Source organism: Gobius niger (genome assembly GCF_951799975.1).
Source record: "Gobius niger genome assembly, chromosome: 23".
NCBI lineage: Eukaryota > Metazoa > Chordata > Actinopteri > Gobiiformes > Gobiidae > Gobius > Gobius niger.
Window position 1 is genome coordinate 2,145,553 of NC_136874.1, and position 24,475 is coordinate 2,170,027.

Genomic DNA, 24,475 nt, shown 5'->3' on the forward strand with positions numbered 1-24,475 from the left:
GTGAATGTCTTGAAATAGGCCTCTGTCTCTTTAAGAACCTCTGAGCCTTTAGACACGCCCCCTCCACATGCTGTCTGTGGCATCAGTGGGGAGGGGGTTCTGCTGAGGAGCAGTGGTTCGGAGGCGTCTCCAGGAGGTGGGGGCGTTCCTAGGAGGACTCAGGCAAACCTATCCCTAAAATGGCCGCCATCAGAGTTTTTACAGATTACTCAGAAATACGTGAATGTGCCAAGGCAACACTTCAGCCATGTTTTTAATGAGGGAGTGACAGAATAACATGATGTAAAGCTTGAAAAAGTCCATTTTGCATAATACCCCCCTTTAAGTTTAAAACATGAATTAAAGTGATTGTAATTTTGCAAAGTGAGGAGAGATAGAGTGAAAGTAAACAATCACATTCCTCCCTTTTGGACCAGAAATGAGGAGAGCAGGACAGAATGTTCAAAAGGAAACACTGGATTAATGTCAGGTCCTTGCAGTTCAGAATGCGGGTGTTCTGTAGTTGTTCTGTAGTGTTTAAAGTGATTGTCTGCCTGTTTAAAGTGACAGACTATCACTTTAAACCTGAGTAAAGGATGTTTTTAGTGGTCAGTTCAGTTCAAATACATACAGAGATGTGACATGTTGATGCAGTCGCAGACAGTCATGTTTAAGCCCTTTTCTGTCGGTTTCCAAACAGTTGATTTGACCTTTATTTAACCAGGAAAGTCAATGGAACCATCTCTGAGTTTAAAACCTGTCGGAAACAGAGCTGAACCATCTGCAAACGGCACGAGGGGTTTTAAGAAAAGGTGGAAATGGGATTTTAATGAAGTGCGAGCGGCCCGAGGGTCTGGAGCCTCGTTCTGCCTCCGATACAAACTTGTTTTGTCCCTGTCAGATAAATAAATGAGACGCTCGCTTTAGGGAACATAAAGAAGCACTAAGAGCCCCCTGCTTTTCCCGGTCCTGCAGTAACTTCCCGTCGTCTGCGGAGTGGAGGGCAGTGGCGGCGGCGGCTCGTGTCTCGCCGCGTGGGCGCTTAAACAGCTCCGCTCGGATCGTTTAATGCGGGGGCGGAACGACGCGACTAAACCCCCGTCGCAGAGAATCAAACACGTCTGGATTAAGAAGCCGGTTCTGGACCAGGTTTAGTTTCTTTTGAAGGAACACGATCAGATAACGACTGTTCCTGCTTTCATCACGTCTCAGTTCTCTGTGTGGCGCTGAATGCTTTACTTTATGAGGATACAATAGGGATTTTATTTAAATGTAATGATATCAATGTGAGTCTTCTGCTGTGGATCAATGACTCACATATGAGGAAGAAATGTGTGGCACGTTTTCTGTCATTTCATGTTTTCATATAAAAGTAGGGTCTTTTATGATTAAAAATGGCCACAAGTGACAAAATCTGAATAATGGATGGTTTAAATGTTAAATGTATGGTTTATTTTGTGATGTTTTAGATACAAAGACTTTTTCAGACTGACTTAGTCTTTAAATAAGCTGTTAAGTAGTGGAAAATCTGATTGTTTTTTTTAAATTACACCTTGTTTTTTGAAGTTCAAAGCTCAATAAATCATCCTCCATTTTCTTCCACTTGTCCGTTTCCGGGTCGTGGGATCCCACTGCACCAGCCCCTATGGCGCCCCCTGCAGGTGGTGGGTCCACAGAAGGACGGCCTCATGATTAACTGGGCCTGTCGGTCTCTCATAAGGAGCTTCTGACCCGTCACCTGTAGGACCTGTTTGCCCTGGGAGACCCTACAGGGGCATGAAGCCCCGACAACAGAGCTCCAGGATCATCCGGGCTCAAACCCTCCACCACGTTAAGGTGGGGGTTCGATGAGGGGCTCAATAAATCAGACTGGGAATAAAATATTTAAAAATCCCTCTGAAAAAATCTTGTTCAGTCCAAGGCTGGAGAGTTTGAAGCCTGGAGGAGCGAGTCAAGTGGAGACACTGAGGCACCAATGTGAGTTTAGGGTTTGTTTTTTTTGTTTCGAGGCGAAGGTTTATATGTTAAGAGACTAAATCGCCCCAAATCCTGTCTGCAGTGTCTCCCCTTAAGAATGTTTTTACTCTCTAAAGCCCTATTCGCATGGGATAAGCACTATCTGGGGACCCCATATAATAAAACAATTACCCCCCGATGTCTGCTTTTGATGTGGCGCATTCGCACGGGAAAACCGAAGCCTGAGATTCTGGTTGAAATCGACAGACGTCTCCTGGATATGATGACAAAGCGCTCCTTTCTGAGTTCGTTTGTAAAATGAACTTTCACCTGAATGAATTTGTGATGCTTTAGTCTCTTACCACGGACAATTCTTTAACCGTAGTTTGTTGTAAATGTGTAGTTGGAGTGACATAAACTGTGAGCGCAGCCTGGCTCTCTCTGAAGCACCGACATGCAGAACACTGCGTGGTTTCTCTTTGCATTTTGCCTTTAAAACAGCTTTTACTGAAGCTAAAAGGCCAACATTATGCAGCTGACGTCGTAGCTGAGAGGCATGGACTTTGGATAAAATACATGAAGTGTGGCTTAGCTGCGTGTGTTAGCTTGCCCGGATACCTCCTTGTTTGTCCCCTCCTTGTTTCCTGTAGCTCCTCTTGTGACGCCTCCTCTGTGCTGCAGCTGTGGGGGCTCTTTTTTCATTATAACAACTATATTATTCAACAAACTTCAAATCCCACAACCTGGAACAATCCGTTATTCAGATTTTGCCGCCATTTTGTATTTATAAAGTGCTTTACTGAAGGAAAACATGAAATGACAGAAACCTTGCAACACATTTTCTTCTCATATCTGTGTCATTGATCCACAGCAGAAGTTTCAAATTGATATCTCTATGTTTATTTTTTTTGCCTATTCACCTCTTTATAAACAGATTGTGGCTGTTTCTTGTCTAACGGTTTCCTCTCCGCCTCGCAGGACGCCGCCCCGCCCGATGGCCCTCCCTCCTCGGCCCGGACACCTCTGCGTTTGGGATTGACCCGCTGACCTTCTCGTCATGGGGAGCCTCCGCACCGTCCTCAAACCTGGATCTGACTCCTAACTTTTGGGAATACCGCTTCTTTTTTCCTTTTTTCTTGTTTCTTTTCGGCGGCGCCATGCGCACCCCCGAGGCCCCGTCGTGGCCCGGCCTCCTCCTCGTCCCGCTGTGCGTCCTGGCGCTGGCCCACGGCGTCCGCGCGCAGCCGGTCGTCACCACCAACTACGGGAAGCTCAAGGGCACGAAGATCACGCTGCCCAACGAGATCCTGGGCCCCGTGGAGCAGTACCTGGGCGTCCCGTACGCGCTGCCCCCCATCGGGGAGCGCCGCTTCCAGCCGCCCGAGCCGCCCATGTCCTGGCCCGGGATCCGCAACGCCACGCAGTTCGCGCCCGTGTGCCCGCAGTTTCTGGAGGACCGCTTTTTGCTGAACGACATGATGCCCGTCTGGTTCACCGCCAACCTGGATACGGTGGTGCAGTACGTGCAGGAGCAGAGCGAGGACTGCCTGTACCTCAACGTGTACGTGCCCACGGAGGACGGTGAGTGTGGATCCTCTCATTCCTCTCATGCTGAAACTGAGATCTGCGGATGTGTGGCCTGGTTTAAAGCAGAACTGTGTAACGTGTTTACCTTAATAAATCCTTGCCTTAGTCCCTCTGGGGGTAATACAAGTGTTAAAGGGATGATTGGGGGGTCTTTCATCGCCCCCTGGTGTCTCTGGCCAGAAAACCACAATTGCAACTTTCAATACACACTAATGGAATCACGAAGAAGAAGCTAACAGGCTAACGGGCAAAGCTAACTGTGGGCTAGCGCCGCTTAAACAGTATTTACAGCCAAGTTTGAGTGAAACAAATGATCTCCATTGTGTAACTGGATGAACAATATCCCTCTGTCCCTTTGTCTTTTCTGTCAGCGTAGGATTTACTCTCACGGACAATTAATGAGTAAAAAGCCATAACATGCTGCAACATGCTAAGTTGTTATAGTTACATAGACTTATTTTCCCGATAATGACCAGCGTTCTTTACATTATCCCATTTATTATTCGGCCGTTTGCAATTGAACACACACAACATCAACTTCATCCACTTTTATGAATGCCCAAAGGTTTGACTAGGCTAGCAGCAGCAAGGCTAGTAGCTAGCCTAGCTGCTGTGTTAAAGGTGCACAGGAGAAATGATGGTGAATCTCTGAGTAAGTTGAAAGTCAGACTCTTGTTAACTTCACGAGCGATTCCCCGACTTCTCTCAGTGATGAGGACAGAGTCAGTGTCTCTAACACTGATATGAAAGACCTGTGTTAGAAGCACCACCTCTGTTGTCATTGGCAGGGGCGGACTGGCCACATGTCCATTCTGGAAGAGCACAGAGGAGCCACTGGCTCGAGGGCCACCGGTCCCGCCTCAACCGAGCTTTACCCAAATCTAATAGCTAAGAAGAAAAGCATCAAAATAACGAGAAAAAGAGGATGAAAGCATTAGAAAAGCACGGACAAAAAAACCCAACAAAAAATGATAGAAAAAATAATAAAAAACATACAAAAGGTGACACAACACAGCAACAGCGCGAGGAAAAAGGTCAGTTTTGTGGGTCTTAGCTTTCAAATGAGGTGCTACACAGCCAAAAGAGGACAGAATGCATTTGGTTAAGGCGGGGGGTAAGAGGTTAAAATATGTATTTGTGGAAGTGTCACAATTACGCTGATTTGGGCCCGGCTGGTCCGAGTCCAGGGCTGTTCTTCAGTCCCAGTCCGCCCCTGGCCAGTGGCAGCGCTCATTATTTTTCTCAGAGCTCCTCTATCAGAAAATAATGACCGGAATCTGATACTGAAGCAATACCTGTCTGGCTCTAACATTTAAAAACACTTTCACAAACTAAAGTGGAAATGGACAAGCTGGACAAGCCTCCATGTTGTTGGATTTGTTGTTAGCCTGTTGTTTGCTAACGGCTCTCCTGGACTTTGTTGAGAGCTTTATCCTCCGCTGTGGCGTTAGCGTTAGCGCCGCCCCCCCCCTCACAGATAATGGCCCTAATGCACCGAGCGCCTCCCGTCACAGATCCGGCGGCGCCGCTGACCCGCTGCCCCCGAGCCGCCGCCGCCGCCGCGCTGGTTTTAACAGGGCTCTGGTGGGCGACCTCTGACCCCTGAAAGCATCGTCAGAGCAAAGCGGAGCAGAGGTGTGACGGGACCGGCTAAAAACAGACGCAGTGAGGCCGGCCCGGACCAGAGACAGTCCAGGTGTAGGCCTGACACTGAGGGGGAACAGGGGAACTTTATACATGTATATTTATGTGTATATATGTATATATATCTTATGCTGTAGATCAGGGGGAGGCAAGTTTTCTTGGCTGAGGCTGATTTTCTTTATTGTAAACAGACCGAGGGCCGAAGCCGCTGATTATTCGCCCAAAGTAAAGCACAACACTGGAAACATCACCATCTTAAATTAGATAAATTACTTAAAATTGCTTGAATAAATGTTCTTCTATGTTGAATTTGAGTCGGTTTAAACTAATCCAAGATACAAATGCTAAAGCGCCAACGGAACAAGAATAAAACCCAGTTGAAGTCAGACAAACTTATCTGAATTAAGAGAATAAATACTAAGGTTTTATCTCGACCAGACCAAATCTACCAAACCTTAGATTTAATCTGTTAATTCAAGTAGATTTATGTCATATTATTCTTTTCCCAGTGCACTTCCTTCAAATGCCAGTGTTGTTAATAATATATGACCTAAGTGGGTGCATTGACAGTATTTCTACCTTTTATTCTCCCATTTAACTCTAATGTTAAAAGTACTTTCTGATTTGTGTAATAATGTTTGTCAAAATCATCTCCAGGGCCAGAGGTTCTGAGCTGGAGGGCCGGATTTGGCCCCCGGGCCTGACGTTGCCCACCCCTGATGTAGATTAATGACATGTCAGGAAGTTTTCTGTCATTTTAGGATTTCATATTGACATTTTTTAAAATGCCTAATTTAAAATGTGCAAAAGGTAAAACAAAATTGTTTGTACTAAGATGTAAATGTATTGAGTTGCACGTCTGAAACTGAGCTCACAACTGCCACAATCATGGCAGGTTGTATTTTGAGTTCGTATGAGTTTGTGTTTTTATGTTTTGTTTATAGTCCGAATAAAGATTATTCATCATCATCATCATCATCAAATAAAAAGGTCAGAATTGCCGATCTGAATAATGTATCGACCGACTGAGAAAACGAGCCAATATTTGGGTTTTTGCCCATATCTCTGGAACTGAAAGTCTCAGTCTCGGCCTTAGGAGCTGAGAAACATTCAGTGTTGAGGGAAAAGTATTACAAACAGAACGAGTTTCAAAAATATATGACTTTTTTCTGTAACAAAATACGGGAATATATTATTGATTATAATTGAAGTTACTGGAGTTACAAGTGAGTTTACGTAGTTTGTTTGATGTACAAACTCCACCATGTAAAGTACAGAAGATATTACAATGTAAAAGTAACTTGAAACACTGAGGGTTTTTCACATTAAAGGTAAGAAGTTGATGGTGGTAAAATGAAAAGTCGTGAGTCAGACAGTCTTTGTTAATTCCCTGCTTCTCCGTGTGTTTCATCTCCCGCTCGCTCCTAACGCTCGGCTGATGGACGTTTGTGTTTTAATTGCCGCTCGGCCCCAGTGGGAACATCGCTCTCATCTGAACATGTCATCTGTAAAGAGGCTTTTAATGTGAAAGGTCTGAAGAGTCGCCTCTGACGACGCTTTTAATGTGAAAGGATAAGGCTGAGAGTGATGGAGCTTCTCCTGTCACAGCGAGGCTTCAGAGGCTTCATGAGGAAGTGAGACAAAGTGCTTTCTATTTTGCTTTTGCTGCAATTCATGAAGTCATGTTTTCTACAGGGTTTTCTAAGGCCGATACCGATATGCATGACCGATATATCATCACTCAACAAGCTTCCTCACTCATTTATTATCAGACCTTGTGTAATGTTGTTTGCCTTCCTTCCTTCCTTCCTTCCTTCCTTCCTTCTTCCATTCTTCCTTCCTTCCTTTCTTCCTTCCTTCCTTCTTCCATTCTTCCTTCCTTCCTTCCTTCCTTCTTCCATTCTTCCTTCCTTCCTTCCTTCCTTCCTTCCTTCTTCCCATCTTTCTTCCTTCCTTCCTTCTTCCCATCTTTCTTCCTTCCTTCCTTCTTCCCATCTTTCTTCCTTCCTTCCTTCTTCCATTCTTCCTTCCTTCCTTCCTTCCATTCTTCCTTCCTTCTTCCCATCTTTCCTTCCTTCTTCCTTCCTTCCTTCTTCCAGTCTTTCTTCCCTTCTTTGTTTCTTCCTTCTTCCCATCTTTCCTTCCAGTCTTCCTTCCTTCCTTCCTTCCTTCTTCCAGTCTTTCTTCCCTTCTTCCTTCCTTCCTTCCTTCCTTCCTGTTAAGAGTTTAACCCTTGTCACTGGAAATTCCGGCCATTTTTATGAATAAAGCGCCTTTATATGGAAACATAAAATAACAGGCTTACCCTCCCTGGTTGTTGCGCCTCCTGGACCTGCTCCGCCCGGCCTAAATCACCGCAGTCGTAGCGATTTCCCTCTGACAAAACTCCCCCCTCCGTCCACCTCTCCCTCTGATAAAACTCCCCCCTCCGTCCACCTCTCCCTCTGATAAAACTCCCCCTCCGTCCACCTCTCCCTCTGACAAAACTCCCCCCTCCGTCCACCTCTCCCCCTGATAAAACTCCCCCCTCCGTCCACCTCTCCCTCTGATAAAACTCCCCCCTCCGTCCACCTCTCCCCCTGATAAAACTCCCCCCTCCGTCCACCTCTCCCTCTGACAAAACTCCCCCCTCCGTCCACCTCTCCCTCTGATAAAACTCCCCCCTCCGTCCACCTCTCCCCCTGATAAAACTCCCCCCTCCGTCCACCTCTCCCCCTGATAAAACTCCCCCCTCCGTCCACCTCTCCCTCTGATAAAACTCCCCCCTCCGTCCACCTCTCCCTCTGATAAAACTCCCCCTCCGTCCACCTCTCCCTCTGACAAAACTCCCCCCTCCGTCCACCTCTCCCTCTGACAAAACTCCCCCCTCCGTCCACCTCTCCCTCTGATAAAACTCCCCCCTCCGTCCACCTCTCCCCCTGATAAAACTCCCCCCTCCGTCCACCTCTCCCCCTGATAAAACTCCCCCCTCCGTCCACCTCTCCCCCTGATAAAACTCCCCCCTCCGTCCACCTCTCCCTCTGACAAAACTCCCCCCTCCGTCCACCTCTCCCTCTGATAAAACTCCCCCCTCCGTCCACCTCTCCCTCTGATAAAACTCCCCCTCCGTCCACCTCTCCCTCTGATAAAACTCCCCCCTCCGTCCACCTCTCCCTCTGATAAAACTCCCCCTCCGTCCACCTCTCCCTCTGATAAAACTCCCCCTCCGTCCACCTCTCCCTCTGATAAAACTCCCCCTCCGTCCACCTCTCCCTCTGACAAAACTCCCCCCTCCGTCCACCTCTCCCTCTAAAACTCCCCCCTCCGTCCACCTCTCCCTCTGATAAAACTCCCCCCTCCGTCCACCTCTCCCCCTGATAAAACTCCCCCCTCCGTCCACCTCTCCCTCTGACAAAACTCCCCCCTCCGTCCACCTCTCCCTCTAAAACTCCCCCCTCCGTCCACCTCTCCCTCTGATAAAACTCCCCCCTCCGTCCACCTCTCCCTCTGATAAAACTCCCCCTCCGTCCACCTCTCCCTCTGACAAAACTCCCCCCTCCGTCCACCTCTCCCTCTAAAACTCCCCCCTCCGTCCACCTCTCCCTCTGATAAAACTCCCCCCTCCGTCCACCTCTCCCCCTGATAAAACTCCCCCCTCCGTCCACCTCTCCCTCTGATAAAACTCCCCCCTCCGTCCACCTCTCCCTCTGATAAAACTCCCCCCTCCGTCCACCTCTCCCCCTGATAAAAGTCCCCCCTCCGTCCACCTCTCCCTCTGATAAAACTCCCCCCTCCGTCCACCTCTCCCTCTGATAAAACTCCCCCCTCCGTCCACCTCTCCCTCTGATAAAACTCCCCCCTCCGTCCACCTCTCCCTCTGATAAAACTCCCCCCTCCGTCCACCTCTCCCTCTGATAAAACTCCCCCCTCCGTCCACCTCTCCCTCTGATAAAACTCCCCCCTCCGTCCACATCTCCCTCTGATAAAACTCCCCCCTCCGTCCACCTCTCCCTCTGATAAAACTCCCCCCTCCGTCCACCTCTCCCTCTGATAAAACTCCCCCCTCCGTCCACCTCTCCCTCTGATAAAACTCCCCCCTCCGTCCACCTCTCCCCCTGATAAAACTCCCCCCTCCGTCCACCTCTCCCTCTGACAAAACTCCCCCCTCCGTCCACCTCTCCCTCTGATAAAACTCCCCCCTCCGTCCACCTCTCCCCCTGATAAAACTCCCCCCTCCGTCCACCTCTCCCCCTGATAAAACTCCCCCCTCCGTCCACCTCTCCCTCTGATAAAACTCCCCCCTCCGTCCACCTCTCCCTCTGATAAAACTCCCCCTCCGTCCACCTCTCCCTCTGACAAAACTCCCCCCTCCGTCCACCTCTCCCTCTGACAAAACTCCCCCCTCCGTCCACCTCTCCCTCTGATAAAACTCCCCCCTCCGTCCACCTCTCCCCCTGATAAAACTCCCCCCTCCGTCCACCTCTCCCCCTGATAAAACTCCCCCCTCCGTCCACCTCTCCCCCTGATAAAACTCCCCCCTCCGTCCACCTCTCCCTCTGACAAAACTCCCCCCTCCGTCCACCTCTCCCTCTGATAAAACTCCCCCCTCCGTCCACCTCTCCCCCTGATAAAACTCCCCCCTCCGTCCACCTCTCCCTCTGATAAAACTCCCCCCTCCGTCCACCTCTCCCTCTGATAAAACTCCCCCCTCCGTCCACCTCTCCCTCTGATAAAACTCCCCCCTCCGTCCACCTCTCCCTCTGATAAAACTCCCCCCTCTGTCCACCTCTCCCTCTGATAAAACTCCCCCCTCTGTCCACCTCTCCCTCTGATAAAACTCCCCCCTCCGTCCACCTCTCCCCCTGACAAAACTCCCCCCTCCGTCCACCTCTCCCTCTGATAAAACTCCCCCCTCCGTCCACCTCTCCCTCTGATAAAACTCCCCCCTCCGTCCACCTCTCCCTCTGATAAAACTCCCCCCTCCGTCCACCTCTCCCTCTGATAAAACTCCCCCCTCTGTCCACCTCTCCCTCTGATAAAACTCCCCCCTCCGTCCACCTCTCCCTCTGATAAAACTCCCCCCTCCGTCCACCTCTCCCTCTGATAAAACTCCCCCCTCTGTCCACCTCTCCCTCTGATAAAACTCCCCCCTCCGTCCACCTCTCCCTCTGTTAAAACTCCCCCCTCCGTCCACCTCTCCCTCTGATAAAACTCCCCCCTCCGTCCACCTCTCCCTCTGATAAAACTCCCCCCTCCGTCCACCTCTCCCTCTGACAAAACTCCCCCCTCCGTCCACCTCTCCCTCTGACAAAACTCCCCCCTCCGTCCACCTCTCCCTCTGACAAAACTCCCCCCTCCGTCCACCTCTCCCTCTGATAAAACTCCCCCCTCCGTCCACCTCTCCCTCTGATAAAACTCCCCCCTCCGTCCACCTCTCCCTCTAACAAAACTCCCCCCTCCGTCCACATCTCCCTCTGATAAAACTCCCCCCTCCGTCCACCTCTCCCTCTGATAAAACTCCCCCCTCCGTCCACCTCTCCCTCTGATAAACTCCCCCCTCCGTCCACCTCTCCCTCTGACAAAACTCCCCCCTCCGTCCACCTCTCCCTCTGATAAAACTCCCCCTTCCGTCCACCTCTCCCTCTGACAAAACTCCCCCCTCCGTCCACCTCTCCCTCTGATAAAACTCCCCCCTCCGTCCACCTCTCCCTCTGATAAAACTCCCCCCTCCGTCCACCTCTCCCTCTGATAAAACTCCCCCCTCCGTCCACCTCTCCCTCTGATAAAACTCCCCCTCCGTCCACCTCTCCCTCTAAAACTCCCCCCTCCGTCCACCTCTCCCTCTGATAAAACTCCCCCCTCCGTCCACCTCTCCCTCTGATAAAACTCCCCCCTCCGTCCACCTCTCCCTCTGATAAAACTCCCCCCTCCGTCCACCTCTCCCTCTGATAAAACTCCCCCCTCCGTCCACCTCTCCCTCGAATAAAACTCCCCCCTCCGTCCACCTCTCCCTCTGACAAAACTCCCCCCTCCGTCCACCTCTCCCTCTGATAAAACTCCCCCCTCCGTCCACCTCTCCCTCTGATAAAACTCCCCCCTCCGTCCACCTCTCCCTCTGATAAAACTCCCCCCTCCGTCCACCTCTCCCTCTGATAAAACTCCCCCCTCCGTCCACCTCTCCCTCTGATAAAACTCCCCCCTCCGTCCACCTCTCCCCCTGATAAAACTCCCCCCTCCGTCCACCTCTCCCTCTGATAAAACTCCCCCCTCTGTCCACCTCTCCCTCTGATAAAACTCCCCCCTCTGTCCACCTCTCCCTCTGATAAAACTCCCCCCTCCTGATAAAACTCCCCCCTCCGTCCACCTCTCCCTCTGATAAAACTCCCCCCTCCTGATAAAACTCCCCCCTCCGTCCACCTCTCCCTCTGATAAAACTCCCCCCTCCGTCCACCCCTCCCTCTGATAAAACTCCCCCCTCCGTCCACCTCTCCCTCTGATAAAACTCCTCCCTCCGTCCACCTCTCCCTCTGATCAAACTCCCCCCTCCGTCCACCTCTCCCTCTGATAAAACTCCCCCCTCCGTCCACCTCTCCCTCTGACAAAACTCCCCCCTCCGTCCACCTCTCCCTCTGATAAAACTCCCCCCTCCGTCCACCTCTCCCTCTGACAAAACTCCCCCTCCGTCCACCTCTCCCTCTGATAAAACTCCCCCCTCCGTCCACCTCTCCCTCTGACAAAACTCCCCCTCCGTCCACCTCTCCCCCTGATAAAACTCCCCCTCCGTCCACCTCTCCCCCTGATAAAACTCCCCCTCCGTCCACATCTCCCTCTGATAAAACTCCCCCCTCCGTCCACCTCTCCCTCTGACAAAACTCCCCCCTCCGTCCACATCTCCCGCATGAAACGTCCATAAGTTTATTATTTCTGCAGCTTGAAGCCAGTTTTGGAGTTAGCTGCGATCGATCGGTTTCGCACAGACGCGATCGAAGCAGTAAACAGGGAGAGGAGGGAGGGAGGGGGGCGAGGGAGAGGGGAGGGAGGGGGGGGGGGGGGGGGTCTGGACTCACTGCAGCTCCAAACATAACAAAGATCATTGATTTGTTCCGCAGATGGGGAGGAGGATGTATGGGAGAAATGCAGCTGAATGGATTTGGAAATATGAAGAAAAGCGAGGCTAATCCAGACGTTACATCTGTGTGATTGTATCAAACACGTTTAAAGACAGTGTGGGAGTCGCTGTTTGTTCTGCCGTGTGGAGAGAGGAGGAGACAGAGGAGGAGAGAGGAGGAGAGAGGAGAGGAGTTAATCAGAAAGGAGAATGTTTCATGAAATACTAATTATCTTTTGATCCAAACTAGCCTCTGTTTAGCTTAGATTTCTCAGGAATGAGACACGTAGAATGAAACTGTTTCCACCTACAGAGAGATCAGAGTCTCAGCTTTCAGACGAGCCACAGCCTGTGTCCACAGCTAAAACACAGAATACACCGTAGTGCTACAAATACCATGAAAAATGGTCTGGATTGTTGGCACTCAATGTGTTAATGGGCGGCTCCCTTTTATTTGATTGAACTTTTGTGGGTCCTTTGTTCTGCCGTGTGGATAAAGCTCAGACCTGGTCCTTTAGCGGAGGATTTAAATCACATACGAGTCTCTGAAGTTCACACGCGTTTAGTCGAAGTCGAGTCGGGGAAAATATCTGGAGATTTCAGCCACAGTTTTAGGCTCGGTCGGTGTCATGGCGGAACCACAAGTGATGCGAGTTCCTGTTTCCTGCTTTGGAAAGAGCTCAGAGTCACACCACCGCGATCATCTCCAGTGGGTCCTGGTGGAGCCGGTGTTCGAAGGAGAGCTTTGTTTTTGAGTGATTAAACTCTCTAAACTTGACTCCCTCGCGCTAATTTTGGTCCCTGCTTGGTACCGACCGAAAAGCTTGAAAAACAAAATGTTTCGATGCCAAGTTTCAGTAATTTACTCTATAGACTGGTGCAGGATTCTGCAAAAAAAAAGTAAAAAATAAACCTCTGCACCGTTGCTGGCACCGCACTGGCTTCCAGTCCTGAATTCAGTCTATTTGCCTCTTCACATAACGTTAGTGCGAGAGGAGGAGAGAGGAGGAGAGAGAGGAGAGAGAGGAGAGAGAGGATGGAGAGGAGAGAGGATGGGGGGAGAGGATGGGGAGGAGAGAGAGGAGAGAGGATGGGGAGGAGAGAGGATGGGGAGGAGAGAGAGGAGAGAGGATGGGGGAGAGGATGGGGGAGAGGATGGGGAGGAGAGAGGAGGAGAGAGGAGAGAGGATGGAGAGGAGAGAGGATGGGGGAGAGGATGGGGGAGAGGATGGGGAGGAGAGAGAGGAGAGAGGATGGGGAGGAGAGAGGAGGAGAGAGGAGAGAGGATGGGGGAGAGGATGAGGAGGAGAGAGGAGTTATTCAGAAAGGAGAGTGTTTCATAAAACACTATCTCCGAATCTAGAAAAAAATCAGAGATTTTGATCAAACTTGGCCTCTGTTTAGCTTAGATTTCTCAGGAACCGAGACGCGTAGAATTAAACAGTTTCCACCTACAGAGAGCTCAGAGTCTGACCTTTCAAACGAGCCACAGCCTGTCTCCATAACTATAACACAGAATACACTGCAGTGCTACAAATATCATGAAAAATGGTCTGGATTGTTGGCACTCAGTGTGTTAATGGCCTGCTCCCTTTTATTTGATTGAACTATAGTCGGTCCTCTTCTCAGTTGCTCCTTGATGTGAGCAGAGGGAGCGGGCCCCGGCTTTGGAGTCACTGGAGAACTTTAAATCTCTTTTCTCACTTTGGGCTTTTCGCTTTGTAAATGTGCGAGAGAAATAAAGTTGACATTGACCCTGGAAGAGTCCGTATGAGGAGCTGCTTAATGAGAGAACATGGCCGCCTGCTGGGTCATCAAAGATCAGGCATGTGGTGGAAGCTGAACCTCTTAAACGGGAGTCGTCTGAGCTCCGCACACAGGTGTCAGAACATCGAGCTGGAGCGTCTGAAGCTGGAGGAGATCTGGCCTGGTCTGGTCTCGTAGAAGCTTCTCGCCGTGTGGCTCAGAGCTCTGCAAACACGCTCCCCTCCTCCTCCTCGCTCGTGTCCCGGGCGGGGCTGCTCAGCTGTTGCCCTCGGTGTGGTCGGGATGTGGGAGAGCGGAGTGTGACAGAGCACTTATGAACTCAGTCTGTCGGAAAAATGGACCCGCGGCGGCTCCTCGACACGGCCATATCACGGCTGCTGCTGCTGCGTGAGCGCCGAGTCCCGGGTCAGCCTGGGAGTCTGGAGGTGAGCTCAGCTGCTGAACGGGGGAGAATCAAATGTAGAGATCAGAGCTTCTTCATGTAAAAATCAGGCTTTTTATTAGAGGTCGACTTATATGGGTTTTTAAGGCTGATTTTGTGTCGTGTTTAATCCTGTGTGTGAAGCTTCGACACTGTAAAAAAAAGGCTTGAGGAGCTTTCACACCTGCCGCGGGTCACATGGTTGATGACTGTGTGTTGTCCATGTGAAAAGCACAGGTGTGGGTGATGAGGAAGGAGTCTGAGGCTTTATCCACACCAAGACAAAACGCTTTTCAGAATCTTTCTCTGTGAGCCTGAAGCAGCTCAGTAAATGTGTTTGTCCACATGGGTCGACTTCGGTGTGATTCATCCTCCAGGCCTGTGTGAGGCGCTGTGACGCTGACACAGATGATAGAACAAGATGTAGAGGCGCATGTGCAGTAAACTTATGTGGAATGTAAACAGTGAAAATTAAACTGATTTAAGGATTTAGGATCTACAGAAGAGACGAGGAGGAGAGTTTATTCTTCAGACGTGACGGGACTAAAGCCAAAAAACCTGTCAGTGACTTTTCCTGTCAGTCCAAACACACAGACTGTGTTTTTCTACTTGTCACCTGTGGCTTGTGGACGGCAGTGGAGCAAAGAGGAGCGGAGTCAAACCATAGATCCATGAGTAAAACTCATTATAAGGTCAGTAGATAATGGATCACAGACACCACTCTGGAGCTGTGATGTCATCGTTTTAGTCAAAGTTGCGGAGACGACGTAACAACGGCGCCGCGTAGACGGCATTTTGAGATCTTTCCACTCTGGGACCTGTTGTGACAAGTTTGGTTAAAGTTAAGGCCGGTAACCAAGTTGGCTCCATGTGGCCTGGCTCCCTGCAGGGTCACCAGACCGGTTTCTTCCTGTGCTCCAGACGAGACCCTCACACTTCGAGACAATAGGGCCCAAATGGCCCATCTCCCCAACATGCCTGCATTGACATCTCCAACTGTATTACCATGTCTATGTGCTTCTGGGCTTCCCTTTGTTGTGTATGAGCCCTGTCCTGCTGCTCTGTCTTTGGTGCTCACCTTATAAAGGTGATGCTAAAGCTGACTCGGGCAGAGCTGACCATGAACTCGCGTCATGTGTAACTTCTCCGCATTGCATTGTGTATTAAACTTCACATCTTGACTAGACAAACATCTCTTAAAGGGACTATATGGAGTTTAAAAATGTTAAAATTTAGTATTTTCTTCCCCCTACATGTTCCAACAATGTCCTAATGCATTATTATCCACAAATAATGTACCGTTTTCGAGTGTCTGTGCCGTGTAGTGATCGGCAGAGTAACCATATTATACTCTTCCATATCAGGGACTTAATGAGACAAGAGAATTAGTGATGCATTGAGGCGTTGTGGCGAGTGAGACTATATATGTTCCTATTGAAGACACTTTGATGAGAACATTTTGTGCCTAGTGATTATTTCAATGAAAAAAATGTGCCATGGCTCAACAAAGGTTGAAAAACTCTGTTCTAGAAAGATCTTTGCAGACTAATATAAACCGCCTTGTTCTCCAGGGAGCGTCCATTAGCCAGAGCAGAGGTAGAGAAAAGGCACAAGATTTCATTCACATTTTTCAAAGCGTTTTTCCAGTCCGACTGTAATTTTCGATTATATGGAAACATGTTTTAGATATTGTGACTTTTCTGGCTCGTGTTGTTAAATTGTTAGATTAAAAAGAAACCAAAGACTCGACTCCCAGAAAAGAGCCGTAAATCTCATCACTAGGAGCTGTTAAAGTGTCTTTATCCGCTGCTGTCTCCCACAAAGGAAATGACCATATTTGGATTACAGCGTTTTCTCAGTCACAGCCTTTCCTGCTACACGTGGATACCAAACATGTCAGTATTTGGGAATGAATGAGAGTCATAAAACAAAAAGGGGGAGTTGGGTCTGTTTTTACTCTGACATGAAAGAGAAAACTTCCAAAATGAGCTCTCAAGTCGCTTTCTTCCTGATCAGTATCTTCTTTGAGTCTTTTCTTCAATCACAAAGCGCACATATTCTCCATGTCTTCGTCGTACTCTCGTTTTCTCCGAGTTCTGCTGCGTTCCAGAAAGCTCGTGGGCGTCGTTCCGTTTTTAGCCGCGCTTTGGTCTCCGCGTGTCGCCGCATAAATCCGGACCAGTTTGGAGTTATTTTCTTTGTTGAAGCGTCTGAGTCGCTGCCTCGGCTCCGGCTCTGCCCACACAAACGTGCTCACAGCAGCTGTTCCCCCACAGACGTCTTCACTACAGGAGCAGGGAGCGGCTCACAGGACCGGCTCCCCTGGTCCAGATACAGACTTCTACTACAGGAGCAGGGACCGGCTCACAGGACCAGCTCCCCTGGTCCAGATACAGACGTCTTCTACTACAGGAGCAGGGAGCGGCTCACAGGACCGGCTCCCCTGGTCCAGATACAGACTTCTACTACAGGAGCAGGGACCGGCTCACAGGACCAGCTCCCCTGGTCCAGATACAGACGTCTTAACTTCAGGAGCAGGGAGCGGCTCACAGGACCGGCTCCCCTGGTCCAGATACAGACGTCTTCTACTACAGGAGCAGGGACCGGCTCACAGGACCGGCTCCCCTGGTCCAGATACAGACTTCTACTACAGGAGCAGGGAGCGGCTCACAGGACCGGCTCCCCTGGTCCAGATACAGACGTCTTCTACTACAGGAGCAGGGAGCGGCTCACAGGACCGGCTCCCCTGGTCCAGATACAGACGTCTTAACTACAGGAGCAGGGACCGGCTCACAGGACCGGCTCCCCTGGTCCTGGTACAGACGTCTTAACTACAGGAGCAGGGACCGGCTCACAGGACCGGCTCCCCTGGTCCAGATACAGACGTCTACTACAGGAGCAGGGACCGGCTCACAGGACCGGCTCCCCTGGTCCAGATACAGACGTCTTAACTACAGGAGCAGGGACCGGCTCACAGGACCGGCTCTCCTGGTCCAGATACAGACGTCTTAACTACAGGAGCAGGGACCGGCTCACAGGACCGGCTCTCCTGGTCCAGATACAGACGTCTTAACTACAGGAGCAGGGACCGGCTCACAGGACCGGCTCCCCTGGTCCTGGTACAGACGTCTTCTACTACAGGAGCAGGGACCGGCTCACAGGACCGGCTCCCCTGGTCCAGATACAGACGTCTTTTACTACAGGAGCAGGGACCGGCTCACAGGACCAGCTCCCCTGGTCCTGGTACAGACGTCTTCTACTACAGGAGCAGGGACCGGCTCACAGGACCGGCTCCCCTGGTCCAGATACAGACGTCTACTACAGGAGCAGGGACCGGCTCACAGGACCGGCTCCCCTGGTCCAGATACAGACGTCTTAACTACAGGAGCAGGGACCGGCTCACAGGACCGGCTCCCCTGGTCCAGATACAGACGTCTTCTACTACAGGAGCAGGGACCGGCTCACAGGACCGGCTCCCCTGGTCCTGGTACAGACGTCTTCTACTACAGGAGCAGGGAGCGGCTCACAGGACCGGCTCCCCTGGTCCAGGTACAGACGTCTTCTACTACAGGAGCAGGGACCGGCTCACAGGACCAGCTCCCCTGGTCCAGATACAGACGTCTTAACTACAGGAGCAGGGACCGGCTCACAGGACCGGCTCCCCTGGTCCAGAGACCAGGCTTTGATCTCACGCCGGTGTCAGACTGTGGACGGGACACAGACTGTGGTTCTGGTTCTGTCCGGCTCAAAGTGTGGCTCTCCTGCAGGTGAACCTCAGTGTCGTCGGCCATTTTAGTTACAGACGATTCTTCACCCTGATTTAGCCCTGATGTGATCTAGGCCTGGTTTAGTCCTGATTTGTCCTTGATCTAGGCCTGGTTTAGTCTTGATTTGACCTTGATCTAGGCCTGGTTTAGTCTTGATTTGACCTTGATCTAGTCCTGGTTTAGTCCTGATTTGTCCTTGATCTAGGCCTGGTTTAGTCTTGATTTGACCTTGATCTAGGCCTGGTTTAGTCTTGATTTGACCTTGATCTAGGCCTGGTTTAGTCCTGACTTGACCTTGATCTAGGCCTAGTTTAGTCCAGATTTGATCTTGATCTAGGCCTGGTTTAGTCCTGATTTGACCTTGATCTAGGCCTGGTTTAGTCCTGACTTGACCTTGATCTAGGCCTAGTTTAGTCCTGATTTGACCTTGATCTAGGCCTGGTTTAGTCCTGACGACCTTGATCTAGGCCTGGTTTAGTCTTGATTTGACCTTGATCTAGGCCTGGTTTAGTCCTGATTTGATCTTGATCTAGGCCTGGTTTAGTCCTGACTTGACCTTGATCTAGGCCTGGTTAAGTCCTGGTTAGACCTTGATCTAGGCCTGGTTTAGTCCAGGTTAGACCTGAGGTCTATTTGGCGCTGGTTGAACTTGGATTAGTTCCTCTGACTCGGGCCGACAAACCCAGACATGGAGCGTCTGGATAAGAGCTGCTACAAAGCGTGTTGTCAGTCGGTTTAGCTGAACAGTCGGTTTAGTCTAACTCTGTGAACTCTGGGTTTCTCTGAGGATTTGTGAGGCGTTCATGTGAAACAGGAGGAATCAGCGCCGAGACAGAGAAATAGTTCATCTGAAAATCAAATTCACTAAACGAATAGATGACACAGATCCATCACGATCCTCTGCTGAGGCCCTTCACATTTGCTGGTTCATTATTTTCAGACCAACATAAAGTGATCCCTGTACTTTAGCATATTTAACTAGATTAAAGTCAAACATTAAAGTGTCAGTTCGTGGGACAAAGGTATAAGGAGAGCCACATACTACTGCAGTGGTGTTTATTTTCGCAGAAAGGTGCAGGGTTAGCCATGTCGTGATTCTGTAACTCGTGCCCCTAGAGGCCATAAGCGCCACTGCAGGTGTCGTAGCATGATGTGTTTTTTTACTCATTATTTGTCCGTGAGAGTAAATACAACGCTGACAATAAAGACAAAGGACAGAGGGATCATTTGTTTCACTCAAACTTGGCTGTAAATACTGTTTAAGTGGTGCTAGCCCGGAGTTAGCTTTGCCCGTTAGCCTGTTAGCTTCTTCTTCGTGATTCCATTAGTGTGTTTTGAAAGTTGCACTTGTGGTTTTCTGGCCAGAGACACCAGGGGGCGATGAAAGAATCATCCCTTTAACACTTGTATTACCCCCAGAGGGACTCAAAGGATTTATTAAGGTAAACAAGTTACGCAGTTCTGCTTTAACGGAGCTCATTTGGAAGCTAAGAACTACAAAGCGGATCTGAGGTGTAACTAACCCTCCAGACCTGGCGGGAGGAATATTTGTGAAGTATAAAGTTTGTGACCCTGTGGTGCTCGCTGCAGTCTCCGCTCAGCTCCACTGCAGACACAAACCTATTTATTCCTCTCACTTCCTCGGCTGTTCCTCTCTCTCCTCTCCCTCCCTCTGTTTCCCGTGGCGTTTGTGCCATGTTTAAAAACATCTTTCATTATTAATCCGGGTTCCCGCTGTAAACAGAATTTTTCAACTCCGTATAAACAACAAGCTTATTATCCGTAAAAAGCGTGTGATTAAATGGGCTGCACAAAGGGAAATATATGCACGGCCGTGTTGCTAGTTTGTCTTTATCACGTCGGAGGAGAATCATTTAGAGCTGTTCGTTTGTCTGGCCTCGTGATGCATCCAAGCCGCTGTCTGAGGGACGCCTTACACGATATTAGCCGTGATTATTTCACCAAAGCAAACAGGGACTTGTTGCTTCAGTAGCGGTTTTCTCCAGATGAATCGTCCTCACGCTCTGGAGGCGACGTCAGCGGAGAGGGAAGCTTCGAAAGACACGAAAACCTGATGAAGGTTCAAAGCACAAAGTCTGAGGCGGAACATGACCTCTGTGTCTCATATGTCATGGAGAATGCTGGATTCTGATTGGCTGGTGGGCGCTAACGGGTGTGCATTATTTTGGTATAACCGCACACGTAGGCTTTATCCACATGAAGACAAAACGCTTATGTTTTCAGAATCTTTCTTTGTGAGCCTGAAGCAGCTCAGTGAATGTGTTTGTCCACATGGGTCGACTCAGGTCTGTGAAAACGGTGTGATTCATCCTCCAGGCCTGTGTGAGGCGCTGTGACGCTGACACAGATGATAGAACAAGATGTAGAGGCGCATGTGCAGTAAACTTCTGTGGAATGAAACTGATTGAAGGATTTCGGATCTACAGAAGAGACGAGGAGGAGAGTTTATTCTTAAAGCAGAAAAACCTGTCAGTGACTTTTCCTGTCAGTCCAAAACCACAGACTGACTCGTGTTTTTCTCCTCGTCACCTGTGGCTTGTGGAGCAAAGAGGGGCGGAGACAAACCATCATAGATCCATGAGGAAAACTCATTCTAAGGTCAGTAGATTATGGATCACAGACTCTGGAGCTGTGATGTCATCGTTTTAGTCAAACTTGCGTTTACGGCGCCGCGTAAACAGCGTTTTCAGATCTTTCCTCTGGGACCTGGTTTGGAAAATGTTGGTTTACAGACGCCCAAAACGCCGGCTCGTATGGACGATACACTGGACTGATCAAATATCTTTGCATTTGGTCGTCAGCTTGACTTTGTGTGGACAGGGCCATAGTCTGGTAGTTTAATCACAGGGATATCACTCTGCTGTGGGCGTCGCCATTGCAATGCATTAACACACATGACACACAAAACCTTTGCTGAATGTGAAGCAGAGGAGAAGCAGCTCGGTTAGCCTAACGTTAATAAAATATGAGCTTTCATTTCTGTTGAAACCATCAAGACACTATTCATTATTTTCTGACTTAGATAAAATGATCCCAGCAAAGCATATTTGTCTGGATTAGTAAAGTCAAACATAAAAGTTTCAGCTCGTGGGACCAAAGCGACTCCACTGCAGCTGCTTCCAGTTGAGCTACAGGTTGCTAGCTTTAGCTTCAGGTTAAACAGTGTAAAAATGAAATAACTCCAGCTCAGGAGCCGCACGTAAAGGATAATGCATGACGAGGTGTCCACTAAAAGCTTATACTATTATATACAGGAGAGTGAGATCATGGACCCAGTGACTGATATTAGTGATCATTTTATAATCCATACATTTTCTTTTTAGCTACGACTTGTGACAGTGTAATGCTGTTAATAGGAAAAACTGGCTCCTCCCCCCTCTGGGTCCGATGACATCATCATATTACCAGGGTCCCGCCAAATGAAGCTGTTCTTTGGGGCCTTTTTGTTTATGTCTGTAAGTCCTGGGCTGGAGTTAGTTCACTTTTTAATCGGTTTGACCTGAAACTAGTTCCAGCTCAGTTGTTTATCGTTACTATGGAAACATTATCACTTTATAACAGACACCGTCCAGCCAATCAGAATGGAGTATTCACCCAAACCATGGTATAAATGTCAGTGTTTACTTCCTTTAGCCGCTGCCGTCACAAAGGAAATGACCATATTTGGACTACAGCGTCCTCTCGGCACCTTTCCTGCTACACGTGGATACCGAACTATGCGCTGGAAGTAACCGGCCCTGATCAGAAAGTGGCTGAATGGATTGTTGATGTAAAATGTAATCATGAGGCGGCTCAGAGCAGATGGAGCTGCCCTTTGCTTTTAATGGACCATCGATTTACTGCCTTCTCTCAATCTCACACTCTCTCCCTCTCTCTCCCTTTCTCCTTCTCTCTCCCCCTCTCTCTCACTCTCTCCCCCTCTCTCTCACTCTCTCCCCCTCTCTCCTTTTCTCTCCTTTTCTCTCATGTTTTGTGCAAATTCATATGTAATGGTTCAAAAACATCATCAATGAGTAAATAATAGTTCAGTTTATTCAGCTGCAAATTAAAAAAAATACAATGTTTATGTGTTTGGACTTTTTAATTTTTCATAATTTAATGGTTAATTGTCCCATTCTCCTCACTCTCTCTCCCTCCTTTCTCCCTCTGCCCCTGTCTCTTTCACTCTTTTTCTCTCCCCCTTTATTTCACTCCTTTCTCCCTGCTGTCCCTCCCTCTCCTTTTCTATCTCACACCCATCTGTCTCTCCCTCTCCTTTTCTATCTCACACCCATCTGTCTCTCCCTCTCCTTTTCTATCTCACACCCCATCTGTCTCTCCCTCCTCTCTTCATTTCTCTCTCTCCTTCTCTCCCTCCCCTTTTCTCTTTCCCTACCCCTGCATGTCTCTCCCTGTTCTCCCCCTCTTTCCTGTCTTTCCCTCTCTCTTTCCTCTTTATCACTATCCTTTCTCTCCCTGTCTCTTCTCCCTCCCCTTTTCTCATTCCCCATCTCCCCTCTCCTTCTCCTTTTCTCTCTCCGTCTCTCTCTTCTCTCTCTCTACCCCTGCCTGTCTCTCCCCCTCTTCCCCTCTCTCCTATCTTTCTCTCTCTCCTTCTCTCCCTCCCCTTTCCTCTTTCCTCTCTCTACCCCTGCCTGTCCTTACCTCCTCTCTCCCCCATCTCTCTCTCTCTCTCTCTCCTTTTCTATCTCACACCCCATCTGACTCTCCCTCCTCTCTTCATTTCTCTCTCCTCTCCCTCCGCTTTTCTCTTTCCCCATCTCCCTCTTTCTCCTCTCCCTTCCCTCTCCTCCTTCTCTCTCTCTACCCCTGCCTGTCTCTCCTATCTCCCCCCCTCTCTCACCTCTTTTTCACTCTCCCTTTCTCTCTCTCCCTGTCTCTTCTCTCTCTCCCTTTCTCTCTCTCCCTGTCTCTTCTCTCTCTCCTTTTTTCTCACTTCCCCATCTGACTCTCCTTCCTCTCTTCATTTCTCTCTCCTCTCCCTCCCCTTTTCTCATTCCCCATCTCCCCCTCCTTCTCCTTTTCTCTCTCTGTCTCTCTTCTCTCTCTCTACTCCTGCCTGTCACTCCCCCTCTTCCCCCTCTCCTATCTTTCTCTCTCCTTTTTCTCTCCCTCCTCTTCATTTCTCTCTCTCCTTCTCTCCCTCCCCTTTCCTCTCTCCCTTTCTCCTTCTCTCCCTTCCCTCTCTTCCCTCTCTCCACTCCTGCCTGTCTTTCCCTCTTCCTCTCCTCTTTGTCTCTCCCCATCTTTCTCTTTCTCTCCCTCCCCTTTCCTCTCTCTCACCTCTCTCCCCTCTTTCCTTTCTTCACCCTCCCTGATCCACTCTTTCACACCGTGATCTTGTAAACACTCCGGTGCCGCCTCAGATCCACCTGTGGTCCAGTCCCGGTCTGGTCTTTGGTCTCTCCTCCTCCCTCAGATCCACCTGTGGTCTAGTCCTGGTCTGGTCTTTGGTCTCTCCTCCTCCCTCAGATCCACCTGTGGTCGAGTCCTGGTCTGGTCTTTGGTCTCTCCTCCTCCCTCAGATCCACCTGTGGTCCAGTCCTGGTCTGGTCTTTGGTCTCTCCTCCCTCAGATCCACCTGTGGTCTAGTCCTGGTCTGGTCTTTGGTCTCTCCTCCTCCCTCAGATCCACCTGTGGTCCAGTCCCGGTCTGGTCTTTGGTCTCTCCTCCTCCCTCAGATCCACCTGTGGTCCAGTCCCGGTCTGGTCTTTGGTCTCTCCTCCTCCCTCAGATCCACCTGTGGTCCAGTCCCGGTCTGGTCTTTGGTCTCTCCTCCTCCCTCAGATCCACCTGTGGTCTAGTCCTGGTCTGGTCTTTGGTCTCTCCTCCTCCCTCAGATACACCTGTGGTCTAGTCCTGGTCTGGTCTTTGGTCTCTCCTCCTCCCTCAGATCCACCTGTGGTCCAGTCCCGGTCTGGTCTTTGGTCTCTCCTCCTCCCTCAGATCCACCTGTGGTCCAGTCCTGGTCTCTCCTCCTCCCTCTCCTCCTCCCTCTGCTCTCTGTAAAGTGCCTCTGTGTGAATGACTGGTCTTAATGTATGCCTTATTATCCGAGCCAGTAATTAGACGGCTCCGAGCCCGGTGTTTAGGCTCCTCCGGTGACGGCGCCGCACCATTAGACGAGCTGGAGGTGGTGATTATGAATTAACACGGAGCGGAGCAGATGCAAAATCCATATGAAATTCAATAGGGGCCCAGTAATTAGACCGCGCCCCCCTTTACGGAGAGGCAGCGGGGGCAGAT

At 49.9% G+C, this 24,475-nt stretch overlaps 2 protein-coding genes and 1 long non-coding RNA gene across 3 annotated transcripts in view; 2 read left to right on the forward strand and 1 right to left on the reverse strand.

Moving 5' to 3' along the window:
* pudp (pseudouridine 5'-phosphatase) overlaps positions 1 to 24,475 on the forward strand; it is a 312,024-nt gene that overhangs the window by 109,233 nt on the left and 178,316 nt on the right. The gene's annotated exons all lie outside the window — the stretch shown is intronic.
* The window catches only part of LOC306982236, a 173,021-nt gene that overhangs the window by 86,811 nt on the left and 61,735 nt on the right, over positions 1 to 24,475 (reverse strand). The gene's annotated exons all lie outside the window — the stretch shown is intronic.
* The window catches only part of nlgn4xa (neuroligin 4 X-linked a), a 109,692-nt gene that overhangs the window by 11,705 nt on the left and 73,512 nt on the right, over positions 1 to 24,475 (forward strand). The window contains exon 2 of the mRNA XM_079582012.1: positions 2,914 to 3,516. Within this exon, the coding sequence (XP_079438138.1) occupies positions 3,093 to 3,516 (424 nt within the window). The 5' untranslated portion in view covers positions 2,914 to 3,092. The remainder of the gene's footprint in view (positions 1 to 2,913; positions 3,517 to 24,475) is intronic.